Below are 24,845 nucleotides of genomic sequence, written 5' to 3'. Positions count from 1 at the left end.
TGTCACACACACTCACACACCCATACACACACACACTGTCACACACACACGCACACCCATACACACACACACACACACTCTCTCTCTCTCTCTTTGCACTCCTAGAAGCTAACGGCGCGCGCGCGTGGGTTCTGTGCTGAAGATCCAGTGGTTGCGCCGCGCTCGTGCTCGTGCTTGCTCGTGTCCGTGTCCGTGCACGCGCGTGGGAGAACTCACTCTGGGGTATTTCTTTTTCTCTGCGTCTTGCACGAGGACTTTTCGGTGCGGCGATGGAACCCGGAATAACGCGGCAAATACCATCACAGTGTTAATTAAGGAGGAGCGAAAGAAGAAGGAGAAGAAGAAGGAGAAGAAGCAGGAGAAGCTGAGCGAGAAGAAATGAAGACGCGCAGAGTGGAGGACAGAACAGAGTGAGTGGATCAGCGCGCGCTCACAGAAGCTTTACAGCGAGCGGGTGCGAGAACAGAAATACACACATACTGAGTTCTCTTAGAGAAGTGTTTATTAAGAGTGTTTATTTTACTGCGCGCATGAAGAGGAACATGGGGCTCTGTGCAGGATGCTGGATCTCTGTCATGTCCGCGCTCCTCGCGCTGCTCCTCATCCCGCTGCAGGCGCAGGGTAAGAGTCTGTCTTTTCACTTCCAAAACACTAATGGCTGATCTGACATGCACAGGGAGTGAGACACGCAGGGAGTGAGACACGCAGAGAGTGAGACACGCAGAGAGTGAGACACATAGGGAGTGAGACACACAGAGAGTGAGACACATAGGGAGTGAGACATGCAGAGAGTGAGACATACAGGGAGTGAGACACACAGGGAGTGAGACACATAGGGAGTGAGACACATAGGGAGTGAGACACGCAGAGAGTGAGACACACAGGCAGTGAGACACACAGGCAGTGAGACAGTGACCTCGACCCCGCGCTGTAAAATAGGACAGTCGGTCAGGAGGAATGCTGATGATGCTCTGCTCGTTTACACCCAGAGAGGAGATGAGGAGTAGAACCAGGACTGAGGAGGAGGAAGAGGAAGAGGAGGAGGAAGATTAGAGATCCAGAAATGAGAATAAACTGAAATCCTGCATGACTTCACACTGCAGCTCTGACAGCGTGCGACGGGTTTAACGTGATTCTCGTGTTTTTCACGCGCATCGATTAAAAAGATGATCGACAATAAATCATGCAGAGTCCAGGGTTCTGTGACAGATCAGACATCAGGAGAGCGGAGGGAGGGAGGGAGAGATGGAGGGAGGGAGGGAGAGATGGAGGGAGGGATGGAGAGATGGAGGAAGAGATGGAGGGAGAGATGGAGAGATGGAGGGAGGGATGGGGAGTGGAACCTAATGAAGCGCTGCACAAAGCGCCGCTTTCTCACATTCCGACACACCGTCCAGCTTCTGCAGCAGCTTGCAGATCTTCTCCCTCAGAGCGCGCTGGTCTCTGTTTTCTACAATCCCCCTGTGTTTGTGTTCTCAAAGATCAGCTGTGTTCTAAAATCTTTTGTGTGTGTGTGTGTGTGTGTGTGTGTGTGTGTGTGTGTGTGCGTGTTATCTGGGTTCTAAATCTTATCTGGGTTCTAGCACGGCGGTGTGTCTGAAGAGATGGCTGTTTCTGTTCTAGTGTTAACTCTTTCTCTACACTCTGCTCCAGACCCACAATGCATTTGTGCTCTATATTTGTGGGCTTTTGTTCTAGAAAGCCATTAGTGATCTAAAATGTTATTTGTGTTCTAGAATTCCAACATATTTCTGCTCTAGAACCAATGTTTCTAGGTTCCTGTCTATCATTTTGTTGACTCGAGTGACTCTTGATGAATTTCACTCCGACCTGTGAGGAAGAACCCACCTGCGTGTCTGGGTTAGACGTTACGTTCTCCTGCTTCCACAGTGGTTCCCTACAAAGGGCGTAGTGCGCTACGTAGTGCATCCCGTTCCGGAGAAAACCCGGTGCCGAGGATTGTGGGAGTGAGAGCGGTACTGAGCAGAACCGAATACAGCGGTACCATAATGCCAGTTCTAGCAGTTGCATTATGTCGTTTGTGCGTTAACCGGCTGCTGCAGTGCATTGTGGGATATCACGAGAGCGCTACGCTTTCAGGCAGCCTATAAAACTAGTGCACTAAGTAGGGAGCAGAGTGCAGTTCCCTTATTAGTGCAATCCTGCATGACGGGGTTCTTTAGAAACTCAGTGATCTACATGGTGTATGTTTCTACACTGTGCTGCATTTTTCACTGTTAGCTAGTCAGTGGCTACAGAGCTAACAAAAAAAAAAAAAAAGATGATGACGTCACACCTTATTGGCTTTAACCACGCTCTAAAACAGAACACCAGGCGCTCATGCGGCTAGTGCACCAATCAGAGCACTTCTCCCCCCTCCCCCCTCCCCCTCCCATCGCCAGTCCGTATCCATGGCAACCGAGGGCCGCTGCTCTCTCCGTATGGGCGGGGATAATTAATGATCTGTGGGAAAAGCTCCGTCTTTTTTTTTTTTTTTTTTTTCAGGAATAAATTCGCATCGTCTTTGAAGTGAAATGACACAAAAACGTCCTTCTGCATCATTTTAAGTTTAATCTTCTAACATCTTATCCACGTGTATCCGTGTTTTATTCCAGAGGGAAGGGTTTAACCAAACCTGCCCCCCCCTCGCTCTCCGCAGTGGTTCAGTCCTTTGTTGAAGGCTTTTTGATGGAGACAAAAGAGAAAAGGATGCTCAGGATTTTCACTGTCACTGCCTTTTTATCTCAGCACATCCTTTTATCTTGCGTGTTTATTGTCTTGCAGTCGACGTGGTCGTGCAGTAAAGCAGAGTGAAATGAGCTCAGGTTTATTAATGAGTGATAAATTAAGCTGAAATGAAATCTTAATGCCTTCTGCTGATAACGTTCAGCTCCATGTCTCATCGTTTCTGTGGTGTTGATCTTGAGCAGAGATACAGTCCGTGTTTAGACTTTTCTACAGATGTTTTGGATTCGCATTAGTATCTTCTGTGTGGTGTTAATATGTGCAGTATTCGTTAGTGGAGCGACCACGAGAATGTCAGTGTGCACTTCTCCCTCTGCCAGCTGTGCAAATGACAAATAAAAGACTTAGACACTGACATCTCCAGTGAAGAAATATCAGTCTTCTGCTGCTGCCTGTCTCACCCGTCTCACCTGCCTGTCTCACCTGTCTCACCCGTCTCACCTGCCTGTCTCACCTGTCTCACCTGCCTGTCTCACCTGTCTCATTTGTCTGTCTCACCTGTCTGTCTCACCAGACTCACCTGTCTGTCTCATCTGTCTCACCTGTCTGACCCTTACAGATGTTTAGAAACCTGCTCAGCATCTGGCTTCTTCTCTCGAACCTCACACACACACACACACACACACACACACACACACACACACACACTCACTTGCTTAGACACGTGCACTGAGAGCACATTGTGAGTCAGTGTGAGGGCTTCAGTCCAGAGTAACACATCTGGAGGAAGAAAGCTGTGAGCGCTTTACAGGGCAGTTTGCAGGCGTTGGCGTGAGTGTTGCTATGGAAACGCTTGCTTTAGTGGTGCTGGATTTTCTTTTTGGATTTGACTTGAAAGAACATGACACTGCTGTGTGTGTGTGTGTGTGTGTGTGTGTGCTGTCGTGAGATATAGATGTCACGACGTGGACAGGACACAGAGGCGGTTCTAATGAGTGTGTTATAGGGGCGTGGCTTTCGGTGGAACACTAAAGGGCGGGGCTGAAATTGTCCGTTCCACCAAAATCACTGACTATACCTTTAAAGTGTGTGTGTGTGTATGTGTGTGTGTGTGTGTCTCTCTGTACATACTCACTCTCTTTGAGCCAGTTCCCATGGCAACACATCTCTCCGCCAGCATAGCACCTGTTGATCAGTGAGGCGAGGACGAGAATGCGACTATTCACACACACACACACACACACACACACACACACACACACACGCAAGATTAATAAAACAGTGTTAATATTGTTTCAACCACTTTAGTAGATTTGCATTCCTCAGTCACAGGTGTGTGTGGATGTGTGTGTGTGTGTAAAAATGTGTGTGTGTGTGTGTGTGTTAAAATGTGTGTGTGTGTGTGTGTGTGTGTGTACAGAGCTCTGATTGGAACATCCCTCTCTCACCTCTTTTTGCCTTATCAAACAGAACCGTGTCATTTTTAAGAAATGTTGGCTAACCTGTTTCAGTGCCGTGAAGGTTATGAGGCTCACGGAGCTTCAGCTTGTCTTCTGTGTCGAATCTTATAAAACTCTGCTTTCAGAAAAGGTTCCAGGTAGAACACAGTTTAGCTTTAGGAACCTAAGAATGGTTAACCTACATCTAAAGAACCCTTGAGAAGAGCGTATGATGGTGTCTCGAGTAGCTCTAATGCTGTGTAGAAGTCGTAATTTCCAGATGTTATTATTTTAATGAGGAGAAAGTAGAGTTTCTACATTATTCCTGAGAAACTATGTTCACAACTAGCAGTCACCTAAAAACGTTACACTTTGTTCGCTAGTAAGCCTTCCTGACTCGTGTTTAAGTCTGGTTTCTGAGTGAAACGGCTCTTTAGACATCAGTCAGAACTCAGTAGTCCAGTTTTAATCCATTTTAATCCAATTTACGCTAACTAGCTTTTATAGCCTGCTAGCATCACTCATCACACTCATCACACTCATCACGCTCACCAGCGCCCCCTACAGGATATATTCCTGATCAATGACATATTTCTTTTCTATCTTGACAAATGAAGCATCTTTATTTCCTCCTTTCCTGTCTCTCGTTCGTTGTCGGAACATCGGTTTGCTCCTAATTTGCATAACGTTAAACTTCTCCCAGCCCCGCCCACTTCACTTCATCAAAGCTCCGCCTCCTGTCACTGTAAATCACTGAAAAGAAAACACTATTATTCTATTATTATATAGTATAATCACTATAAAAGTGGCATTTTAGAGTCGAGTTTCCTTCGTACCTAACCCTCGAACCCTCTCGCTGTTATACGGCGTTTAATCGGAAGTCGTGACTTTCGATGCCGTAATGAAGACGAGGATCACAGTGAGAATTGAGCACATCGGTATTTTTTGTAACTCTGACCTATTGTTGTTTGGTCTAAGTGTGTGTGTGTGTGTGTGTGTGTGTGTGTGTTGTAAGGAATTAGGGGTACGCCTCTGTCGCATATCAAAGTCCGACCCTCTGAGAGAAATCGGACACACAATGACGCCTTTGTGTCGCCTCTCAGAGTGCGCTAAAGCGAGGCCCCTACTTTTTCACGCCTTTGTGTTCGGGTCTGTGTGGGATTCGCTGAATTAGATTGGAGGAGTGAGATGGTGGATCCTGAGCTGCCTGCTAAAACCCACTCAACTCACTATAAACCGTTTCAAAAGAGTATTCATGAGGGCAGGAAGTGACATCGCTGTTCCTAGAATATATCCGGGTGGTGGTAATCATCATTTAAAAGACTGCTGAAATGAAATGAGATGGCTGGATACACGCTCCACGATCTATAGCTCACATTTTTATCTCAACTTATATGTAATATTACATATTTAAAAGCAGCATTGGGTTCCTTCTATCTCTTGTTTATAAAAAACATCACCAGGGCATATCAATTAACCTCATTAATGACTAATGTGTGACGGAAATTAACATTTACACACTCGCCTCAGAAACAACGCTTGTCTAAATAACGGCTCAGTGATCAGCTGAATCCGAATCACTCTGAATGTACAAGCCCCGCCTTCAGACTTTAGGCCACACCCCTTACCTGAGTCTAATGCTGGTGCTGAGTGACATCAGACTGTGATTTTCACTGTTTTTTCTCTCTGCAACTTCCTCCTTTTGTCTTTGTTTATAGAGGACATCGCCAACCGATTGCGTATTTCTGACAGATCGGATATGGCTGCGTACGTGTAAACAGCTTGGATCAGATTTTTTCACATCAGATATGGGCCACGTTCAAACGAAGTTCTATATGGTCATTTGCCTCACGTCTAAACACTCACATCTGATTTTCCTGTTAATTCTGAAGTTATTGCAATGGCTCGGCCAAAATTCATCATTTTGCACTCTAACGTTTAACATTACGGCAAATTAGAAAGAAGCTAAAGACCATAATAATCACCATGGAAACAACAGAACCACTCCTTTCTATAGCCACGGTGATGCTGCTGGTAAAAAGTTACTGTTTTCAGCTGAGCTAATTTTAGCGATGGAATGATATAAACATGAGAATCGGATATGGCTTATGTATGTGTAAACAGACGGGACAGAAATCAGAACTGTGCATCAAGGCCCACAATGTTGGACAAATAAAGAAAATGTGTGTCATACAGTGTCAGAAACCACCGGAAACCGGCGTGAGGACTTCACAAGACTAAAACGTCTCAGATCCTGTAAATAAAACATTAAATAATTAGCTCTAGGTTTTATTCTTCTCCTTTATCTCCTCTCAGTTAGTCACAGCTCGTTTCCTCATAACGGGGCCATTAGCATACGGCTCTCGCTGAGTTAATTAGCCTGAGTGGGGAGTAAGTAAAGGCACGCTGGAGTAAATTCCTCCGAGATCGCATTTTATTAGATGTGTCACTGAAATATTATATCCATGATTCACGGTCTATAATGAAACCCAGAGCAAAAGCATCTGGACATTTTTGGTCCTTCTGGAGACAGAGAACTTCCCGCCGTCACACGCTGTTCATCTGCTTTTAATTTAAAGGAGCAGAATGAGATGGACACATTCCTGATTCAGACGCTCACGGTTTGTTGGAGCTGTCAGAGAAGGCTGAGGCGTTAGCTGACAGCGCGAGTCTCACACACACACACACACACACGAAGATCTCTGGATTTGTATTTTCTTTTTTCCGTGTCAGTATAGTGCGGTCTCAGACAATGCATTTTGCAGGCGAGGAGAACGTCAGTCTGGTGGATGAATTGATCCAGTCGTCTTCTCTGATGCCTTCATTACACCAAAATATCATCAGCGTGACAGCAGTTTCCATGTACATGTGTTTAATGTGTATAGGGATTTACACAATGCTAAAAAAACTCGATTCAGATGTAGCCTGTCGCTTGTTGTCTCTGAAATCGTGGCTTCTTGTCATACACGTACGTAGAAAATGAGTCTCCAGTTCTAGTGGGAACACAGGATTTGAATTTAAGGCACAATGCAGAACACACTTTTATTTCCATAATCTCAAAATTGCAACAATGCATAATGGGAAAGAGTTAGCATGCTTCTATACCGCATGATTCTGTAATGCTAACTGCCGCTAGTTCTGTCTGCAGAATTTTTTTTGTGCTATTATAATTGAAGCACATGTTGTTAGGAGTTAGTTAGCATGATCTCATTTACATGATGCTATTTCTCCTTTATTTCATCAGCAGCATTGTTTTGTACTACTGTATTTTCACAAGTTGTTTTTTTTTTTGAGTTGCATTCCATGATTACGACTAACTTCCACTTACTTCCCCTCCACAGCTAACTCTGTGTTGGGAAACATGACCGAGTCAGCAAGCCCTTCAAACTCGACCTCCGTGCCAGCGGAAAGTGAAGGAGTGAAGCTGGATGATGAGATGTCCAAACCAGTCAGCAACATGTTCCTCATCCTCCGTTCTGGACGCAAGCCCAGAGATGGAGGGGAGCTCGGAAGTGGACTTCAGGAAGACGACCATCCTCTGACTTCCACTCCAACCACTAAAGAGATGACAACCGAGGACTTAAAAATCAGCCCTGATTCTGCGGAGACTGACCATCTTCTGCCTGAAGTGATAAAAAAGGATCTTCTTCCAAGTGCGTCCACTAAGAGCCCCTGGCACGGTACTGATGAGAAAATGGAGTCTACGGTGTTCGATTTGGACGAGAATCAAGACTCGGTCCTGGACCGACAGGAGCCTCCAACTACAATGACCCCGTTCCCTACCCATTCTCCGTCTCATACAGAATTCCTCACGGTGGATTTCTTTGACACCAGATCCCATGTTAATGAGCTCGTCCCTCCGTCTCCTACCGCCCATGAGCTTCAGGGTCGCGAACCCACCGCTTGGGCGATGCCCAACAATTACGACTACCTCACTCCGTACGATCAAACTGTCTCTCCCACCTCGGAAGAAGCCACCACCAAACCTGATGAGTACGAGGATGATCTGACCACCACGCCTCCACCACCTCCACCCAGGACCTTCCGTCCTCACTTCCCAAATTCCTTTATCCCTGCTCGGGAAGAAGAACCACCCGCTAACCGTAATAAAGTGGGCAAGAGCAGCAGTGCCGAGTGTTGGACAGGCTCCATGCTCGTCAACGGGACCTGCAAGTCTCAATGCGATATGATGCCGAATTATTGTTTCAACGGGGGCCAGTGCTTCGTGCTGGAAGGAGCTGGCGTCTTCTGCAGGTAAGCAAAACACACTTGGAAGTACACACATGTCTTTCAGACTAAAATCTAAGATCGTTATCCAGATTATGAATATACTGGGTGTGGTAGACTTTTGGACTGATTTTGTAAGTTTTCGATAATTTTAGGGAACACCCTCTAATGACAAGAGCACGATAAAACACAAAAACACATTCTTTTATGTCACCAATGGCAACAGCAAAACAAAACATTTGAGACCTTTGAGAACTTTATGTCCCCTAGAGAACTTTATGTGTTTAAGTTGTGGTAGTTTTTCAAATTGACCTTGTTGCCATTGTCCTGACACATCTGAATGAGCTTGTCCTCCATTAAGGATCTCCACAGCAGCTGTCCAGTATGTTATTTGTCTGCCTCCTGCATTAGTAGAGGGCGTGGTGGTGAACCAGGTAGTGCTGGTGCTTCACGGGTCTGGGGTTCGGTTCTGAGCTCTGGTTACAGGCTGGTAGGTGGATTAGTGACTCTAAATTGCCCCTAGATGTGAATAAGTTTGTGGGCGTAGTCTACAACTTCAAATAAATGACACTGTGGAACTGGAAAATGGAGAGAACTTTGGAGAACATTGGAGAACTAGTGAGCCAATGAATCCTCTTAGGTAGAACTTTTTAGGGGGAGATAGAGAACTGGTGGGTACAGAAGCATCATCACAAATATAGAAAGAGAAAGATGGGATGTTCGGTAGGAAGAAGGTGAAGCTTCAGGTGTGGTCTTTTTCCCAAATGTCAGATATTATTATTCCATTTTGACCTTCAGCGATGTGAGTTTCTCAATCTACAAGCAATCATCAACACTCTGATATTTTCAAGAATGTTTGATTATCTCAATGATGAAACGTGTAGTGTAAACCTTTCTGTGACACGCCGCAAGACCAGCGCTGAGAAACAGCCAATGAGAGTCCAAGAGGAAATCAGATTCATCTGCTGTCACGTCACAATATAAAATAACGCTTTTATAAGAATGTGACTCAGAAGAATTACGTGTCATGTCATACCCAGATAGTTGTTAAGAAAAGCAAAAATAAAAAAAATAATGACACAATTCCTGGCTATACCTCCAGTTCTCTTTGCAGAACAGACAGTTCTCACTGCACTCTTCTCCCTATCCAATCGCTCCTCCATACTTATCTCCAATTTCTCTTTCTTCTTGTCAAAGTCTTGCTAGACAGCTTTCATGTTTATTTTCATGAGAAAGTGGGATTCGGGGATCAGTCACGCTCTTTAATCTGTGATTAACGATGGCGTAGTGTGTGAGTGTGTGTAGTGTGTAGTGTGTACACTGCTACATCCACCAAACAACTGATCACAAGCGATTAGAGTTATGTAGTGTGAGCGGTTCAGCGACTCTGAGATTTTGAAAGTTGTGTAGTGTACACTCGGCTTAACTCGCTCCTTCTGGATTGAAACTTGATCAGGAGTTCTTCACAGACTTTTTCAGGTTTTCTTTTGCCAAATGTTAAATTCGAGTGCCGCCCCACCCACTGGTTCCTGACGTAACTGGTTCATTGGTTCCAGAGCAGCAGGTTTATGGGACTGGAATGTTTTTTGGAGGTGGAAAATCCAGGCTGACTCGAGATTAGGCAATGTGTTGGTGGAAAAGCTGTATGACCGAGGAAACCTCCTAACCTGAGAAGATATGTATAGGATTAGGCAAGAAGCAGTCTTCTCAGATGTTTTTCAAGCAGATTATGGTCATTACATGATGAGCGTGGGCTGGCCAGAGGGCAGGACCAGCGTTGTCATGGACAGAATTAAGTATCCAAATGTTTTGCTGGATGCTTTATAGGGGAACTTTATTAGGAAACTTAACCTCGATGCCAGAGTCGTTTGAGCTCTGCTGTTTAGCTCAAAGCATGTGAGTCACGTTCCGGCTGAGCTACAGATAAAGTTCATGAGTCTGTTTTGTTTTCATAGTTCTGCAGCCAGTCTTAGTTACAAGAGAAAATCCATAAACATGCTGAGAACTTTAGCATGTCAGGGTTAGGTTCAGTTAAATTTGAAGGACAAATGGATCCAAACTCATCTTCCATTCATTATCTCTGTGAGACGGAATCAAATTACCAAAAATGATCTGAAAATTAGCTTTGACACTTTCGTTATTAAGTCAACAGTTTGTTTTGATTGTCACTCTGGCAATCTACCAATCATGCGAAGTCATATTAGCTTTTATGCTTTGCAATGAAGTCATGCTACCCGCTTGACTTTAGCGTTTGTGCTTTTATTTCCTGTATAAAGCAGCTTTATGGAGCTCTACCTGACTAACGTGGATAACAAGATAGGCTAGGTTATAGCTACCTGTTTAGCGTTGGTCTTACGGCATACCATTTTCAGGAAATAGTAATTAGTTCATAAATATACAAATCATATACAATATTAACATCTGAATCACTCCAGATGCTAAGCTATAGGCTTGTATTTGTTATTAGCATCGTTAGCCTCATAGCTCCAGTGCAAAAAACTTCAGACACCAAACATGTCTAAAGGGGAAACCTGTGTATTTTTTAATTTGATTTAAGCTCACTAGCTCATCATGTGTCACTTGTTTTTGCCAGATAAATAATTATAATCTGTAAAACAGTAATCTCTATGGATTAGCAGTTTGGATTGTGGTCCACTGCTGGTGTTATGACACTGAGGTCGTGTGTTTGACCCCCGGTTCACCCTCCTGTCATCCTCGCACACTTAATGAAAATGTGATGGCGACCTTCTGAAGGTCATGTCTGTCCGTTTGTGTCATGTTTTTTTTTACTCTGAATAATCTCTCTATAATAGTTCTAGAATCAATGTGGCTCTGAGCTTCATATACAGTCAGGTTAGTTGTTACATACCTGGTGGTGGTGGGGGATTGGGGGGCGGAGTCATCCTGAATCCCGAGACCACGCCCCCAGCCCCTGGCAAGACAGAACTGTTGCACTGTAAGATAAAGGGGATCTGTCAGAGCTGCAAAGCATGACAGTGACATAAATAAATGCCCCCCACAGTGTAACAGAGACACAGGGGTTGTTCCTCAAGCAGTGTTTAAGTAGTGACTGCATACAGTAAGTATTTTACTCCTGTGAACACCCTGAGAAAGCTGTGAAACATGGTGGCGGTAGCATCATGTTCAGAGTCATGTTGATTTTTTTTCTTCCGATGTCAATATTCTGGACTTTTTTGTGTAGATTCATGACATTATGTCCATTTCAGTTCCAGATTGTAGCACTACAAAATATAGAAGAGTTCATGTGGGTTGAAAACTTATGCAATACACTATATAGTTAATAAAAGGTATAAAAAGTGTGTTTAGTGTGTGTGTGTGTGTGTGTGTGTGTGTGTGTATGAGTATTCCTGTGTGCTCAAAGTGCGTCTGTATTGATAATCCTTTTCAAACACAGCTCTATAGCCGTCTACATTTCAGCCGCCAGTCAGCTACCAATGCCACTGCTAAAGCTAAAGCTAACGCTAATGCTAATGTTACTATGCAGTGCATGTGCACGGTTTTCCTTTGACTCTTTTCTTCCATTGACATGCAGATCAGCTGCAGAGACGTGGAAAAGAAACAACCGTGTTCAGGAATGAAAGAGAGAAAAAGAGAGAGTGAGTCACATTCAGTGCTGCGAGCCAGCGTACAGATGAGCCAAAGACCGCGTGTGTGAGCGTGTGTGTGTGTATGTGTGTGTGTGTGTGTGTGTGTGCAGTTCCTATAATGACACAGGTAACCAGGGTAACAAAACAAAAATCATCCAAAGCTGTGTTTGTCCGTCTGCTGCAGATAAAGAAGCGTCTTATTGTAAGTCACGACGGCGTTGCAGTCGTTGCAGTCACGTGACTCTCAGTAGACGATTTTAGACAAATCGGAGCTTTTCTGAGATCGTACGCTTTCCTGAGATCATTCGCTTTTCTTTCACAGTCGCGGGTTCTGGATCTGAGCCGGTGTCTAAGCTGGAACCGTTCCCCCTGTTTCCACCACAAAAGAATCATTTGGTACCAGCCACAGGGGTTAAGTTAGGGGGAACTCAGAGGGGGCGGAGCTCAGGTGTGTGTGTGTGTGTGTGTGTGTGTGTGTGTGTGTGTGTGTGTCAGGGGGCAGAGCTTCAGCACCTTTGTTTTATGGGAATGGCAGGAGGACGTGAGCTCTGTACTATAATTTGATAGAAATATAATAGAAATATAAATGACATGACATTACACTGTGTTTATACATGTGGCTATTAAAGTTAAGTGTGTGTGTGTGTGTGTGTCCATCAGCAAGCGTCTCACTCTCTCTTTGTTTTCTGCAGGAGTGCCTCAATGGCATTTTGCCAAACTCTGCAAAACACACGCACACACACACACACACACACACACGCACGCCTCAAAGTAGAAGTAATGTCTGATCTTCTGATGTTGTCCAGCTGTCTCACTCTTTGAGTTTCTCTCACTAATTGTCAAAAAGTTACTGTGTGTGTGTGTGTGTGTGTCCTATTGTTTTTCTGAGTTGATGATGCACAGACACACATACACACAGACACACAAATGCTCTCAAGCCTTTTATGGTCGTGTGGCGTTGAGCTGTTTATGAAAGTGAAATGTCAGCGATGTTCATGTTTCAGATCTCAGTCAGAGGAACATTTCAAACATCTCAGCTCAAAAACAGGAATTATTATGACGTGTGTCGTGATGTTTGCTTTTTGCTAACAATGAGCCAACAAACCAGAGGAGTCGCGTTTTATTATATTAAAAAAAATAAGAAGAAGTACTGAAAAAAAAGACGGGAGAGAGAAATAACCGTGAACGACATTCAAGGACTAACGACTTTGTGTCATAGAGCTTGATGTTGACAACTACAGAGTCACGACTGCGTGTGTTCCTGCGTCACCTACGACTGTGATCAACAACACGTGAATTACTCAGATAAAACACCTAATTACATCTATATCTATATATTTATCTGTTTATACAGTATAGACGTACTTCCACATCCCCGGTGTGTGTTATTGTATTACTGTATGTTCACCTGTCGTGTTTTTTTGCTCAGGTGTAACATTCAGGACTACGTGTGGCACAAAGGCGCTCGCTGTGAGTCCGTCATCACCGAGTTCCAGGTCATGTGCATCGCCATCGGAGCCTCGGCGCTCACCGTGCTGCTGCTCTTCATGATCATCGTCTGCTTCGCCAAGAAACTGCACGTGCTCAAGACCGAGAACAACAAACTGCGCAAGCGCAGGTGAGCCTGAGCGAGGGTCAGAGGTCACGGGGGTCAGACACTCCTATAGAGCTAGCGTCGTGTAGAGATTAGCTTTTATTTAAATGATGCCGTGAATGAGAAGAGCTGGTGTGACATGCTTCAGTTTGTCACGTCTGATACTGAGAGTTAAAATCGTACAGAAGCTGATTAAGTCTCTGTGATTAACGAAACGATTAGCTTGCTAGTTTAACTGCAGTAGCTTAACGTATTTTAAAGGATCAGATCAATCGAGTACTGCACTGTATTTCATTTTTTACATACAAAGTATATATATATTTATTTATATTAAATGTATTTACTTGTTTATATCTTATTATCTTATTGCTTTTTATCTGCTGGATGGAAATGAAACAGGTGATCTGAGGAGACTGAACTGTTTACAAGGAATAAAACTGTCTGTGTCATGTGTTTATGGGAAAATAATCAACGACAGGGTGGAGTTACTGCTGCTGATACGCTTTTCCTCTAACAGCACGTCCCTGAGTGTTTTATTCCTCTTACACCACAGCAACTTACCAACAACTACAAATTGTTTATTTATTAAAGAACGACACAGCTTACTTTTTATCCATTTAAAGTTGCATTTAATGTTTGATGAAACAGGTAAGTTCCTGTCCGTTCCCTCGCCAGCCTCTCTTTACTCTCTCTCTTCAAGTTAATAAGAGAAAAAAATCGCAGCTTGTTCCGCATGTTAGCGAGAAACCGCAAAGAAGCGTAAACTCCTCTGTCCTGAAGATGTCGGAAAACTGAACGCTACAGCTTTACCTCTGACTGTTACAAAGCGCTGACACTGGAGACTCCTTCCATGTTAAATAAACGTCTCCTTACTTTAAGGAAACTTCACTATATCAGCGAATTTTAATTAATCTGTTTATCAGTGGAGCGTCCGCTATACACGTCCCTGTGAATGAGCTGTTACTATAGAAACGATGACGTATCAGAACGAGCGCATTAATATAAACCTGCACTACTGTCAGAGCTGCTGTTATAGAGAATTAATCAACACCTTCTGACCAATCACAAGCAGCTGTAAGCAGGTCAGTGTAAGGATGAAGAGATGAAGTGACCTACTTCCTGCTGAGTGCACTGGAGCGCAGGGAGGACAGGAGGACGGAGGGATGGAGAGAGGAGAACAGATGAGTGGAAGGAAGGACAGTTACCATGGAGACAGTGAGATGTGGGGAGGTGGAAGGGCTGAGAGAGAGAGAGAGGAATGGAGTGGAAAATACAATAGTAAGAAAGAGAAGAGGTAGATAAAAAGACAAGAGAGCAGGAAAGGAGAAAAAACAAGAGAATGAGAAAAGTGAGAGAAAAAGAATAAGAAGAAGAGATAATAAAAGGGCAAAAAAAGAGGAAGAATAAAAATATGAAGAGAGAAAAAGGCAAAAGAGGAGAGGAAATGCAAGAAAGAGAATAAGAAGGAGTGAAACAGGAAAGAAGAGGAGGAGACAGAATGGGGAAGACAGAAAAGAAGAAAAGAGTGGTGAGAGAAAAAGAAAGATGAGACAAGTGGAAAAGTCAGAAGGGTAGAAGAGGAAGGGAAAGGAGATCAAGAAGGAGGAAAGAGAAAAGAGGAAGAGAGAAGAAAAGAAGAGAAAGGGGGAGGAGGAAAATAAAAAAAATAATCAAAGATTAGAGAAAGAGAAGGAGAGGAGGATAACAAGAAAGAGGAAATGAGAGGAGGAGAGAGAACTAGAGAGAGGAAAGAAGAAAGAAGAGAAGATCAGGAGCAGAGAGAGAGAGAGAAAGACAAAGAAATATGAGAAGTGTGTTAAGCGCAGAGAAAACTAGAGAGGAGATAAAATGAAAAAAAAATTATAAGAAAGATGACAAAAGAGAAAGACAGGAGACATGAGAGGAGATGTGATGAGAGGAACAAAAAGAGGAGAGAGAGAGCAAGCGAGAGAACTCTGTCGCTCGCCCACTCGTCCATCTGCCGCGTGTCGTTACGGCCGAATCACACGAGCTGAGCGCAGCAGTGGATTATTAATCATGACCACTCATTAATATTCATATCTGATCATTAATATTCATGTCCTTGAATCAGTATTCATCCAGTAATTAATAACTGACTGTAAGAAAAGTCAGAGTCGATTACAAACAACAAATTTATACTGAGAAATGTTTATTTATCAGTTATCACTGCATCTGTGAGTCATATTTACAACTGACTCCTGAATCCTTTGAGTCAAAGCCAAGATTCACTTCTCTCTGATTCAGCGAGTCAGTGTTTGAATCAGTGAATCTTTTGCTCATTTTTTATAATTTATGTTCTTTGTCTGTCAAACTTTCTTAAATCTCTGTGTGAATTGTGTAAGTCATGTTTACGTTTTGAATCTTTTGGTCGTGACAGAGATTCATGTCTCTCTCTCTCAGCAAATCAGTGATTCAGTGAGTTTAATGAATCTGGTTCAGGCTCAGTGCTGGAGATTTCCAAATAAACATGCGAGTATGTTATTAAATAGCATAAAAACAATAATGACATTTATTGACTATTTTACACGATGATTTTAAACGTGAGCTGTTTGTTGTCCGTGTTAGAGGGCGGAGTGATCAGGCCTCGCGCTGCGACAAAACCGTGCAACTGAATCAATCTGAACGAATCATTTAACTCAACCGATTCAAATGACTCGAGTCACTGAAAAGAATCAAAGATTTCATCTCTATATTGAACTCTGTGTGTGTGTGTGTGTGTGTGTGTGTGTTAGTGTGTCTATGATTGCACTAATGTCTGCTTTCTCTCTCTCTCTCTCTCTCTCTCTCTCTCTCTCTTTCCTGTCCCTTCTATCTGTTCTCCTCATCTATTCTGACATCCACCTTGTCTTCCCTCCATCCTCCCATCTTCCTTTTTTCTCTCCTGTTCTCTCTCTCTGTCTGTCTTTCTTCCCATCTGTTATGCCCGAATGACCTCTTCACTTCTCTTCGTTTCTCTCTCTCCATCCTCTCTTCTCTCTGTCTACCTCCAACCTCTCATCCTCCCATCCTGATCTCTTCCTCTTGGCCCTTCATCCTTCACTCTCTCTCCATCCCTTTATTGTCCCACATATATTTCTCCATCCTCTACCTCCTGCTTCACATGGCCACCTCTCTCTCCAACTCTTTCCTTCACTTTCTTCCTTTTATTCTGTCCTATACACGTCCTTCGTCTCTCTCTCTCTCTCTTTTTCCCTCCCTCGTTCAGCAGCAGTAAGTACCGCCCGTCGTCGGAGCAGCACAATGATAATTTCTCTCTGTCCACCATCGCTGAGGGCTCCAACCCAAACGTAAGGAAACTGTGCGACTCTCCTCCTCATGCTCGTGCTTTGGCTTACTATGATAACATTATCTGTCAGGTAACGTTGTTCTTGTCTCTCTCTCTCTCTCTCTCTCCATCCATCCATCCATCCATCCGTCCGTCCCTGCATCCCTGCATCCCTCCATCTCCTCCTCCTCCTATCTGCATGGAATGTTTCGAGGGCGGGAAGGAGGGAGGTGAGAAAAAATGGTGGAAGTGGGCAAAAAAAACTCCGAGTGATTTTATTTCTCTTCGCTCTCAGACATCATCATATGCGTGGTTACCTGGGCAACAGCTGCTGCCATAGCAACCCGGTTACCGGGGAAAAAATCTTTGCTCTCCCTTCTGTTACCACGGATACACCAACTCACACTCGAACACCCCCCCCCACCACCTCCCGAACTCTCACACACACACACACACACACACACACACACTCACACACACATACACACACTCTCAAACACACACACTCTCAGACACACACACACACACTCTCAAACACACACACTCTCAGACACACACACACTCTCAAACACACACACTATCAGACACATGCACAATTATGTATCGTCTCTGCTTTCAACGATCATTAATGCTGTACTCGAGTGTCACTGACCAGATTTACTGACTCCATCCTGTGTGTGTGTGTGTGTGTGTGTGCGTGCATATGTGTGTGTGTGTCTGAGAGTATGTGTGTGTGTGTCTGAGAGTGTGTGTGTGTGTGTGTGTGTGTATACATGTACTTGTAAGCATGATACGACATTCAGTCTCCATCCCCACGCATAAGAATCAATGCAGACGCAGACTTACTTACAAACACACACACACACACTATGTGTGTATCTAGGTCTGCATCTGCATTGATTGTTGTGTGTGTGTGTGTGTGTGTGTGTGTGTGTGTGTGCGCCAGAAAGATTGTAAGTGAAATCTAGCCTGTTGATCCATCACTAAGCATCAATACAGAGGCCTTATTCACACACACACACACATGCACACGACAATCAATGCAGATGCAGACCTAGATACAAACACACACACACATACTCTCAGACACACACACACACACACACACACACACACATACTCTCAGACACACACACACACACACACACACAAAACCAAAATATGGATGTCCCCTTCCGCAATACAATACTCCCCTGAACAAATAAATAATTAATTACCCGTTCCTGAAACCCTTCTCCAACAGATTACTCCTAAACCGTAATTAATACTCAAATCCCCCCCGAGAGAAACATGGACCCTTCCATTATAATGTAATAATACCACTTTCTTAAATTTACACCCCCCCAACCACTAAAACATGGACCCTTCCAATATAATGACTCCCCCTCCATAACTAAAAACATGGACCCTTCCAGTATATTATATAATAATAATCCCTCCTCTATCCAACTCCTAATATATAAATATATAGATATATTAAAAACACCCTCCTGCACCTCTCCTCCCTCCCTCCCTCTCTCTCTCCCTTTCTCTCCCTCTCTCTTTCCCTCGCTCTGTGCATCACTGCATGCTGTGTCGCTCACCTGCGCCCCCTGGAGGCTGTACACATCACTGCTGCTGCTGCTGCTGCTGCTGCTGCCGCTCGTCCGCTGCATTGCGTCAGTGTTTATTTCTGTGTATTTCTGTTGTTTATTTGTTTATCCTGTTTATGATGGATGGGTGAATGAATGGTGGATGATTTTTGGGTTCTTTAAATTGTCTCTGTGCCAAAAGGAACGGACGGAACTTAAAGAAACAGGATAAACATCAGCGATGCAACGGGATCAGACGCTAGGCTAACACGCTTGAGTAGAACTCAACTAGAGCTAACTAAGCTAACTCAGCTAACTAAGCTAACAGCTAACGACAGCATCATTCTCTTTCGTGGGATAACCATGACTGTACATTTCCTTTTTAATTCTTATTCACTCTGTAGTGCTATGTGTGGGCATTAGCGCATCATGCTAGCACGATAACAACAACTAAACAGCACACAATAATACCACAGCTATTAAATTCCATTTTTGGAAACACTGTTCATGTAAACGCTAATGTAACCAGCAGCTAGCTTAACACACTCGTCTGCTCACTCTTACCGTTCCTGTTCTCACGTACCATAAGGAAACTAGCCGTGTATAGAAAGCTTAGCACAAACTAGCGCTAGAACTTGTCCAGTGTGACTGATCTGTCGTCTTAACGTCATCTTAAAGCTGTCTCACTGTCACAGGAGAAGAGCTAAAGCACGAGCTCCTCTGAGTCCCACTGTCTCACTCTCTGTCTCTGTCCTTCCTGTCTTTCTCTCTCTCTGTCTCTGTCCTTCCTGTCTGTCTCTCTCTCTGTCTTTCCCTCTCTCTGTCTCTGTCCTTCCTGTCTCTCTCTCTGTCCTTCCTGTCTTTCTCTCTCTCTCTCTGTCTCTGTCTTTCCTGTCTCTCTCTCTGTCCTTCCTGTCTGTCTCTCTCTCTCTCTCTCTGTCTGTCTTTCCTGTCTCTCTCTCTCTCTGTCTCTCCTTCCTGTCTGTCTCTCTCTCTCTGTCTTTCCTGTCTCTCTCTCTCTGTCTCTCCTTCCTGTCTGTCTCTCTCTCTCTCTCTGTCTCTGTCTTTCCTGTCTTTCTCTCACTCTGTCTCTGTCCTTCCTGTCTTTCTCTCTCTCTCTCTCTCTCTCTCTCTCTCTCTGTCTTTCTTTTCTTTCTGTGTCTCTCTCGCTCTCTCTCTCTCTCTCTGGTTGAGTATATATGAGGTGTATAATATTTTGCCCCGCCCCCTTTAGAAAACGATGAGCAGATACACCTGGGAGTGTAAGACCAAAGAGGAGACAAGCTGTGAGGTAAGACTCCGCCCCCAAGATGACCTTAAAGCCCCGCCTTAAAGCCCCGCCCACAGCGGCACTAGCTGTCCTCTCACGGTGCTGTTTCCTGTCAATCATCCACTCATAATGAGAAAGAAACACAAAAACACACAAATATAACTTTATTGTTGTACAATTTTAAAACATTGGGAAATTGTGAGATGGAGAGAATTTTAGAATCTTATTATTTATATATTATTTATTGAGTTATACAGAATTACAGTCAGGTGACTCGTGTTTGTGCGTACGGAGGGAAGCGAGTGACACTGATGTATTAAAGCTGGTATAAAGGTGAAGGCCTGAGCCTTGGCCCGTGACTCCATATTTATTCCTCCATCTGCCTCTCCATAAAAAAAGTTTGGACACCCCGGTCTAAACGTTCTGACCTTCAGACAGGCTGAGACGCACAAATCGATATTTATTCCCTCCTGTAATCCTGGAGCTCGTCGAGAGAGAGAGAGAGAGAGAGAGAGAGAGAGAGAGAGACGCTCGCGTAAATGAAATGTACACCATGAATGGAGACGAGTCTCTGAGGACAGGAAGCATCTCTGAGCCTCTTTAGAGCCGTCAGCTGAGATCTTCAGCCTCCGACGATCGATAAGCAGCTGGAGAGCAGCCAACACACACACACACACACACTCACACACACACACACACACACACACACACACACACACACACACTGTATACAGACAGTAAAAGAAAAAGAAAGGGCAGGTGAATGACATAAAAACTTCAGAATAAACACATTTACACCTGATAGAGTTCTACAGAAGTCTCGTTATTACGAGAAACGTTTAACGTCTCGACATTACGAGGAAAATCACCTTTTTATCACGAGAAAATATCGAAGATAAAACATCTCGTAACTTTGAGAAATCATATCCTGAATACGAGATACATGGAGTCAGTTTGAGAGTTTATGCTTTATAAACTACGCTTTATTTTCACACACGGTGCATTTCTGCTACGCAAGAAAAAAAATCCTCATCCATAATAACGTGATCCTCGTCTCATCATAACAGATGTTTTCTAATAACAACAACGAGATAAATATCTCGTAATAACAAGTTTTTTTTTTACTTGTGTAGCAGCAATGTGCTTATGTACAACGGAGAATCAATAAATAATTAGTGAGAATTTTTTAGAGAGTTTAGCAATCTGTCCGTTTCTCCTCATCTTCTCGACGTTCTCCTGGCAAACACCTGCGCTGTGTTTCAGTTCTGCTGCACACTCGCCTCTCGTTCTCTTCTTCACTTCTCCTCGCCATGGACTGTTCTGACATTTATACTTTTATTAATGATTCATTTCCTGTCAAATATTACACTCTTAAAAAACCCTGAAGGGTTCTTCAGTTGTCCCTCTGAGGAACCTTTAAAGATTCTGTGAATCCTCCAGCAGTGTTTCCTGTCAGAAAGGAAAAGGCTTTTAGGAAGCCAAGAACCTTTAACTACGATCCTAAAGGACCCTAAAGAGGCTCTGATGCTTAAAGGTTCCTCGTCTGTCCCTCTACTGGAACTCACACGGTGCTGGAATACGGCAACGATCCCAAACCTCGCTGAACGAGCGCACCTTTTCCTCCTAACCTCAACAACGACAACAACTTTATACAAAAATCCTTCGTTTTTCATCAGCGGAGAAGAAGATGCTCCTTATGCGGTCACCATGGAAACTTCACCATGGAAACTAGCTCCACGTCCTACCTGAGGTCATCATCTAGTGTCCCTTTACATCGAGGGTATAAATAAATATAAAGGCTCTGCGTTTAATCAAACGAGAGAAACGTAACCGTGAGAAAGCACTAAAACCAAAAACACGACGGGCCACATGCTAGCGAATCATCTAACTAGCAAACTGTACAAAAGGATTAGCTAGCTACATTTCTGTGAAGGGTGTCTAGCTATACTACAATTTTCTGCGTAAAGAATAACTTCATACTTCATATGTCGCTGAATTTTAAGTAATTTGTCCAACACTGCTAACTGGAGCTAATTACCTGCTAGCATGGGAGATTAGCATGCTACATAAATTCACACAGGCACCACAAACAGATGAGATGAGATCTCCAGCTCCAGAGAAATTTTACTCTTTATTTCATTACAGATTTATAAACCTACTCACCACTGTGCAGTGCATTATGGGTAACATACTGAGATACACACAGGGTATGAACACTACAACTTATTTTTTTATATTGATGGTTATTCCACAAAGAGTTTATTCCGTATTGCAGAGGAGCTTCAAGCTACAGAAGATGAATCTGAGATTAACAAATCGAGAATTATAACCAAATCCAGAATTATAACCAAATCCAGTGCTCTGGATTCCTGGCTTTCGGTGCTTTGTGCAGTAAAACACTGTAAATGTGTGTGTGTGTGTGTGTGTGTTTCTCAGACGGCTGTATGGATCACGGGGACGGACGCTGCATGTGTGCATGAACATTGGTGTGAATTTGCTTGCGAATAAATAAGTGCCCCCCTCCATCCATACAGCCCTGAAACACACACACACGTACTGCACTTCCTGTGATTAACGCCGCGATCAGCTCGTCCTGCAATACACACATTTGGGAATGAAGCAGCTCTAAACGCTCTCTTTTATGTTTAAACACTTTATTCACCTACGCACTCCTGGACGTCAGGTACTTAAACTGGGCGGGAACATTGAAGTCTTGCATTTTATTAAGTGTTTAATAGAAATGTTGGTTGAAACCTGCAGGTAAGAGGTTGAGATTAACGAGTGTTAAAGTGTAAGGTGGTGAAGCGGGAGGTCAGTTTTAGACGTAGCTGATGGGATTAGACATGTGCTAGTGTTCAGGTGAGATCAGAAATGAACACACTGCTCACCTGAACACACCGCTGTACACGTTTCACTTCCTCACTCTTACACGACATGAAAATAACTCACCTTCTAGCCCATACGATCGTTGCCATGGTTACGTCTCAGGTGGCATTATCATAAATGAGCACAGCCTAGCCTAAAGAGTCATTTTTGCTTGTTGCCATGGTTACATACAATCCAACATGGTTAGATTATTAGGGTTTAGACCTGTAATTTCATTTCTGACCTGATCTATGTTTGATATAGTCTCAGAAGCTCCGCCCACAGGATTCGTAACATCTTTTATATTTTGTACACTTTTCTAGACACAACATTCAGAATGTTGAAAGCTGGAATCTGATTGGCTCTCAGCTCTTAAGCAGGAAAACTCATTTTTAAATGCGGTGACACTGTGAGCATTTCAGAGCAAGATAATCCAGTTGTTGAAAAGTGTTTAAAAAGAGTTTTGTTTAAAACAATCTCCGGTCTTTGATTGGTCGTTTGCAAATGTCAGTCAAACGCCTCTTTCTCTTAAAGTGGGCGGGTCTTAGCCATTGATGAAAACATCTTTTTTTGTGTTTAATACTACACTTTGTCGTTATTTTACATTCTATTTAGAGAAATATTGAGAAATGTTAATAATTAGAGAAACATGGCATGAAACGTCGTGAGACACTCGGATATAAAAGCGTAAATCCTGCACATGTCTAATCGGCTGAGGAGACGAGTTTGTTAGACGTCACCACGAGACACGTTTACAGCCTTATCGTTATCTTCTTCACCCTTTAGGACGATCCTAACTCCCAGAATAAGCTGGAGGACGCGGTGAAGTCTCCTCCACCCAAAGAGGACGAGTCTCTGAACATCCAGAACTCACTCACTCCTAAACACGAGAACCACAAGGTTCTGGGCGAGGAGAACTCCTCGGAGGTAAACTCGCTGCAGAACAACATGATGTAGAGGGGAAACAAAACCACAAACCACACAGATTCACCTCCACCTTCGCCACCACAAAGTCTATAATCCCGCCCCCGTCACTCTTACACCCAATGAGAGTCCACCTCTAGGTCCCGCCCCCTTTTCGCAGTCTGTTTGCCCACTTTTGCCTCGCCCTTCACACACACACACACACACATATTACACACACACTTATTACACACACACACAACAGTGATAGGCAATATGATTCAACTGAATGATTTGATTTTTTTTTGAACGACCAATTTGAGTGAATCAAACTGTTGATTCACTTGATTCATGACACACAGCAGCTACAGTGACCCTCGCTCACGAGTCCAGACGCATCCACTGTCTATAAACTTCCATTTAATTGGATGTTTAATTGCTGATGATGCAGTTAAATTGAATTTTTAAACACCTTTTAACAACAGTGGGTGTTGCAGAATGATTCAATTATAAGAGTGCATTGAAAATGCAGCATGTGATGAAAACAAATGACAACAAAAAGAGGACAAAATACATAAAAATACAGAAAGAGACCGTTTCTTCTTTCATCCACACCTTTAATCTTGAAGAAGAATCATAAGAATCGAGTTTGATTCGTGAACTACATATGATTCACTGCCTTTGATTTGTAAATAAGAAATTAAGAACTGTGAGTTGAACCGTGAGAGAAAAAAAAACACTTTTTTAATCATCTAGGACATGTTTGATGAAAAAAAAAGTTGATGAAAGATAAACCCAGCTCAAACAGCATGCTAGTTCTGCTCTCTGGTGCTTGCGAATTGATTCGTCTGAATCGATTCAGTTAAAAGAGTCGTTTAACAGGAACGAATCATTCGCGAATTGATGAGGAGATTTGTTCGTGGATGTGAATCGATTCAACTGATTCACTTTAAAGAGTGGTTCAAAAAGATTGAATCATTCCTAAATCGCCTAAATCACTTCACACACACACACACACACACACACACTCTCACACACACACACACACACACACACACCCTGATTTCTGGCATGCGTCGGTGTATTTTGTATAAAAGAATAAAATAAGATTAACCCGTGTATGAGGTTTAAAGTGTAAAGTGTTGTGCTAGAGAGTGTTCGCTCAGAGACGACTCGGTGTTCAGTGTCTGACTAATTCAGTGTGTGTGTGTGTTAAATATCAGATCTCTATCAGATCAGTTCTGCTCGGATTGATGTAAAGATCAAAGCGCAGTGTGTGTCTCTGTTTCTTTGATGTGATTTCTAATCCTTTGATGTACTTGTTTTTATTTTGTACTTTTTTGGGAACAGAAAAAAAAAATCACACACTTGTTGAAATAAAATCTTTTTAACATGAA

General features: G+C 43.4%; 1 protein-coding gene across 10 annotated transcripts; it reads left to right on the top strand.

The window, feature by feature from the left end:
- cspg5a (chondroitin sulfate proteoglycan 5a) lies at window positions 1–24,845 on the top strand. Of its 10 annotated transcripts, none has more exons than XM_026911142.3 (6): window positions 1–621; window positions 7,466–8,378; window positions 13,389–13,577; window positions 16,780–16,930; window positions 19,645–19,701; window positions 23,332–24,845. In XM_026911142.3, the coding sequence occupies exons 1-6, from the start codon at window positions 531–533 to the stop codon at window positions 23,500–23,502; spliced, it is 1,572 nt and encodes a 523-aa protein (XP_026766943.1). In that variant the 5' UTR covers window positions 1–530; the 3' UTR covers window positions 23,503–24,845. The 10 variants fall into 10 exon arrangements, with proteins under 10 accessions (XP_026766943.1, XP_026766945.1, XP_026766944.1 ...); XM_026911143.3 differs by having other exon boundaries at window positions 2–621; window positions 16,783–16,930; XM_026911151.3 differs by lacking the exon at window positions 19,645–19,701 and adding an exon at window positions 17,054–17,069 and having other exon boundaries at window positions 2–621; window positions 16,780–16,861.

The sequence above is a fragment of the Pangasianodon hypophthalmus genome, chromosome 22, assembly GCF_027358585.1.
Source record: "Pangasianodon hypophthalmus isolate fPanHyp1 chromosome 22, fPanHyp1.pri, whole genome shotgun sequence".
NCBI classification, from domain to species: domain Eukaryota; kingdom Metazoa; phylum Chordata; class Actinopteri; order Siluriformes; family Pangasiidae; genus Pangasianodon; species Pangasianodon hypophthalmus.
The sequence above is the reverse complement of the archived record's forward strand: the minus strand, read 5'-3'. Positions and strand labels throughout refer to the sequence as shown.

What these genes read in the sequence shown, in the direction of transcription:
- cspg5a (XM_026911142.3), top strand. Translation starts at nt 531, where the DNA reads ATGAAGAGGAACATGGGGCTCTGTGCAGGATGCTGGATCTCTGTCATG. An exon ending in CATCCCGCTGCAGGCGCAGG is followed by an intron (nt 622 to 7,465) that starts GTAAGAGTCTGT and finishes TCCCCTCCACAG; the next exon opens with CTAACTCTGTGTTGGGAAAC. An exon ending in ATGATAACATTATCTGTCAG is followed by an intron (nt 16,931 to 19,644) that starts GTAACGTTGTTC and finishes CGCCCCCTTTAG; the next exon opens with AAAACGATGAGCAGATACAC.